This window comes from Sinocyclocheilus anshuiensis, unplaced genomic scaffold (genome assembly GCF_001515605.1).
Source record: "Sinocyclocheilus anshuiensis isolate Anshui unplaced genomic scaffold, SAMN03320099.WGS_v1.1 scaffold211, whole genome shotgun sequence".
Taxonomy (NCBI): Eukaryota; Metazoa; Chordata; class Actinopteri; order Cypriniformes; family Cyprinidae; genus Sinocyclocheilus; species Sinocyclocheilus anshuiensis.
This window is the reverse complement of record NW_015548195.1, coordinates 383287-386884: the sequence shown is the minus strand read 5'-3', so window position 1 is coordinate 386884 and position 3598 is coordinate 383287. Positions and strand designations below refer to the sequence as shown.

At 37.2% G+C, this 3598-nt stretch overlaps 1 protein-coding gene across 1 annotated transcript in view; it reads left to right on the top strand.

Annotated features, from left to right (window-relative positions):
• Window positions 1–1214: 1214 nt before the first annotated feature.
• The window catches only part of LOC107653165 (WAP four-disulfide core domain protein 3-like), a gene marked incomplete at its 5' end in the record, with an annotated part of 14603 nt that continues 12219 nt past the window's right edge, over window positions 1215–3598 (top strand). Inside the window, 3 exons of the mRNA XM_016439810.1 lie at window positions 1215–1356; window positions 1607–1639; window positions 3139–3281. Of these exons, the coding sequence (XP_016295296.1) occupies window positions 1215–1356; window positions 1607–1639; window positions 3139–3281 (318 nt within the window). The remainder of the gene's footprint in view (window positions 1357–1606; window positions 1640–3138; window positions 3282–3598) is intronic.

The following is a 3598-nucleotide window of genomic DNA, read 5'->3' as shown; positions in this document are numbered from 1 at the left end:
CGTTGCCTGACATTTCAGCCATTCATCATCAAACTAAAATGCAGTCAACCAAACATAGAAGTTACACTTTTATTAATTTATTAATTTTAAAAGGTCCGCTGTAAAATCAGCGTGCAGCGCCCAAACAAACATTTTTGCGAATGTGAAGGATTTTACACGAATATTAGAACATGAGTGAAGTATTAAGCCATGTTTAGGCTACATAATGAATAATAGTTATGCTAACAAATGTTACAAATATGGCAAAAATGGAAACGTTTGGATTCTTGTGGTAGGCCTATGAGACAGGCTCGTGAGCCCAATGCCGTTTCAGTTTTGCTTGACATTTGTATGTTGTTTATAATGAATGCCATATAGCCTAATTTGTGTTTTATTGTATAGTTTAATATATAATTTTATAACTACTTATTTTTCATTCTTGTTCTGTTCTGAATACCGTCGGGTATAGAAAATAATCACCCCCTTTCAAATAATCACATTTAAAATATTTGTTGTAGAGTGAGGGGAACTAAATAGGCTGTTTATACTTACCAGTAGGCTATTTTAATATATGTATAAATTACATAAATTAATGTAGCCTATTTGTTTGCAATTACAAGGTTAACGGGTGTTTTTGGAGTAAGATCAATTTCTCTTTAATGAGATTACTTCCTCTTTTTGGCCGGGTTTCGTTTCTCCCTGTCGTAAACTCGAGGTTTCTAAACCAGAGTGTTTTTAGGGGCTTGATATTCAAATGACAATTGTTTTCTGCCGCGATCATTCGTACCATGAGACTGGCAGCATACGAATGTTTCATGATTCCCACGTGAACTTTGTCGTAGCCTAAGTTGATTTGTGCGCACGGATCTGCGCTCGTTTCTACGTTAGATTGATAAATGAGGCCCAATGAACCCGTGCTGCTGCAACGCACACGCACTGCAAACGAAGCATATGTGTGAAACAAGCGTCAGAGCTAGATCTCATCTAATATTGTAATGCATTACTTTTAAAAGTAACTTTCCCCAACACTGGTAATTACTAATTACGGTAATTATTCGGCTACGTTATGGCGTGAACGCAGCATCCCTACTCAAATACACCTGAACAAGTTAATCAGGGTCTTTAAGATTAGGCTACGGGCGGGTGAGTTTCATCAGGGCTGGAGTTGCGCCAGGCCTCATTGGATCCTTAAAAATGCGTTTTCAAAAAGCGCTTTAAAAGCCTCTTGACCCACTAATTCAGCGCGTTTTCCAGCAGAGTCTATTGGGAGACCGCAGGGCGAAAGGATAACAGCTCGAGTGTGCTGCGCATTGGTTGCGCTTTTATTGTGTCTCTCTGTATGCTTGAGCAGGACACCCGTTGAAGGTCCAGACATAGGTGAGGTCTTTTAACTTAATTATACAGAGAGGACAAAAAAATGTAAATTAGAACTTATACAAAATATGACTTTAGGCACATCTCAGAACTTATAAATGTACAGTACAGACGTCCAGTGGAAGTTAAACTTTGTATGTTAGTGTAGAAAACCATTCAGTTTTATGTGTTTATATTTCTCCCATTGTACAAGGAAAACACAATGACGAAGATGGTATTTATGGGAATTGTTTTTGTGTTTTTTTACCAGTAGAAGGACCCATTCGTTTGGTTACAGAGTTACCAAGTAAGTCATGGCATGTATGCCATCGTTCCTGGACTTTTTTTGAGGGGTTGGGGGTGGTTTCAAGATGTTTTGTGCATGTTTACCCGTTTAAGGAATATACAGCCTGATTGCATGGGTTTAATGGGTTCAGTCTGTTTTGCTACAAACGTCTGTATTTTGATTCATTTTTTGTGTGTATTAGAATGTAGTGGTGGTGGTCATATATAATAATTTAACAAATATTTTATTATTAACATGTCCATGTTTTATGTTAGCATTACTATGCACTACACACCACCAGTAGTGGGGTAGGTTCCATGTTGTAATGGCGCTCCTTGCCTTTGAAGCAATTTAGGGATAAATACTAGAGTCTAAACTACTTTGGTTTGATACAGATACATTTGTGGTTATACGCAAGTTTGATGCATGTCGCAAAACCAATGACTTGCAAGTGCTGAAGGAAAAAAGTAGAGCTGTACCGATTGCAACTTTCTTGGCTATTTTTTGTTTTTTTTTGTTAGTGTGATCTGCCGATAATGATTTTTGCCGATTCCGATTTTTTTTTATTGAATTTTATTTTCATAGTAATAAAATAAGAACAAATACAAAAATTGCAAACAGCACAAATAAATGCAATAGAATAAAGAGCTATAAAACCTAAGTTTTTCAGGGTTTTTTTGTTTGTTTGTTTTTTTTTATTCAGGTAAGAAATACTACCGAAATTAAAGTAATCAAATGTAAAATAACACATCCAGTGTTTTACATTTGATTAATTTCTGTAGTCTCATTGTAAAAAATAAATACAGATTAATGCTTACCATTAAAGTTATAAAACGTATGGAGTCAAGAGCAGAAAGTGATTTTCTTTCTTTGGTTCTTTGATTAACATGACAGACAGCAGCAGGAATATTGGACTGCGTTCTTTCTCAACTATTAAACGTTCCAAAACTGACTGTTGAACTGGATAATGCCCGTCTTGGCGACTTTGACAATTTTGTATGTATTTGACCGTTTTAGCCCAGTTAGCCACTAATTTTTGTGTGTGTGGTGGGGTCGGAGAGAAGAGCGCGAGAATGCGCAGCTGATGTTATTGCCGCTGGTAACAAAACAGATCGGCTCGGAATCGGACAGAAGTGAGGCTGACCGGCTGGAAAAAAGAAAAAAGAAGGCCATTTCAGCACTCCCTAGTCTCCCCTAATGAATCCTCTTCATTAGTGGCCGGTCAGTGTCTGCTGAAGCTGACTGTGTTTCTAATAAAGACCGCTCTAGATGACATGCATGCTGTCGATTTGATTTTAGGGCTGTGTGTACTCCCTGCTTTCAGTAAATTTAATTTAATAGTTAATGCTAGAGTTTTTCCAAAAGAAACGCTGCAAAAAAATTAATTCACTCAAACTGCTATGAGGTTTTACATAATAGCAAAGAAACCAAGCAACGCATTGAATTAAACTTGAAGTTTTAAAGCTGTATTGAAAGTTTATTTTCTGTGATTATGGTTTTTGTCGTGTTTTGTATATCAGCAAAACCAAAAGTGTGTCCTAGAAACAATCTTGAAGTAGCAGTGTTAGGAGTGTGTGTCGAATCGTGTTCCCATGACAGTGACTGTCCGAACGATGAGAAATGCTGCCACAATGGATGTGGACATCAGTGTATGGCTCCATATGCAGGTATTTGTTATATTAGTGTGTGTGTGGATTATATTAGTGCAACTTTTTTTTTTTTTTCCCCTTCAAATGCAGCGAGTCTGGGATCTGGTTTCTCTATCATGTGTTTGTGTAACAGAAAAGCCAGGAGTGTGTTCGAGCAAGAACCTTGGAGTAGGACTGTGTGTTGAGGTGTGTTCCCATGACAGTAATGGTCCGAATGATCAGAAATGCTGCAGCAATGGATGTGGACATTAATGTACAGCTCCATTTAAAGGTATTTATATTATATTAGTGTGTGTGTGTGGGTCTGCCATTTTTTTTTTTTTTTTTTTTT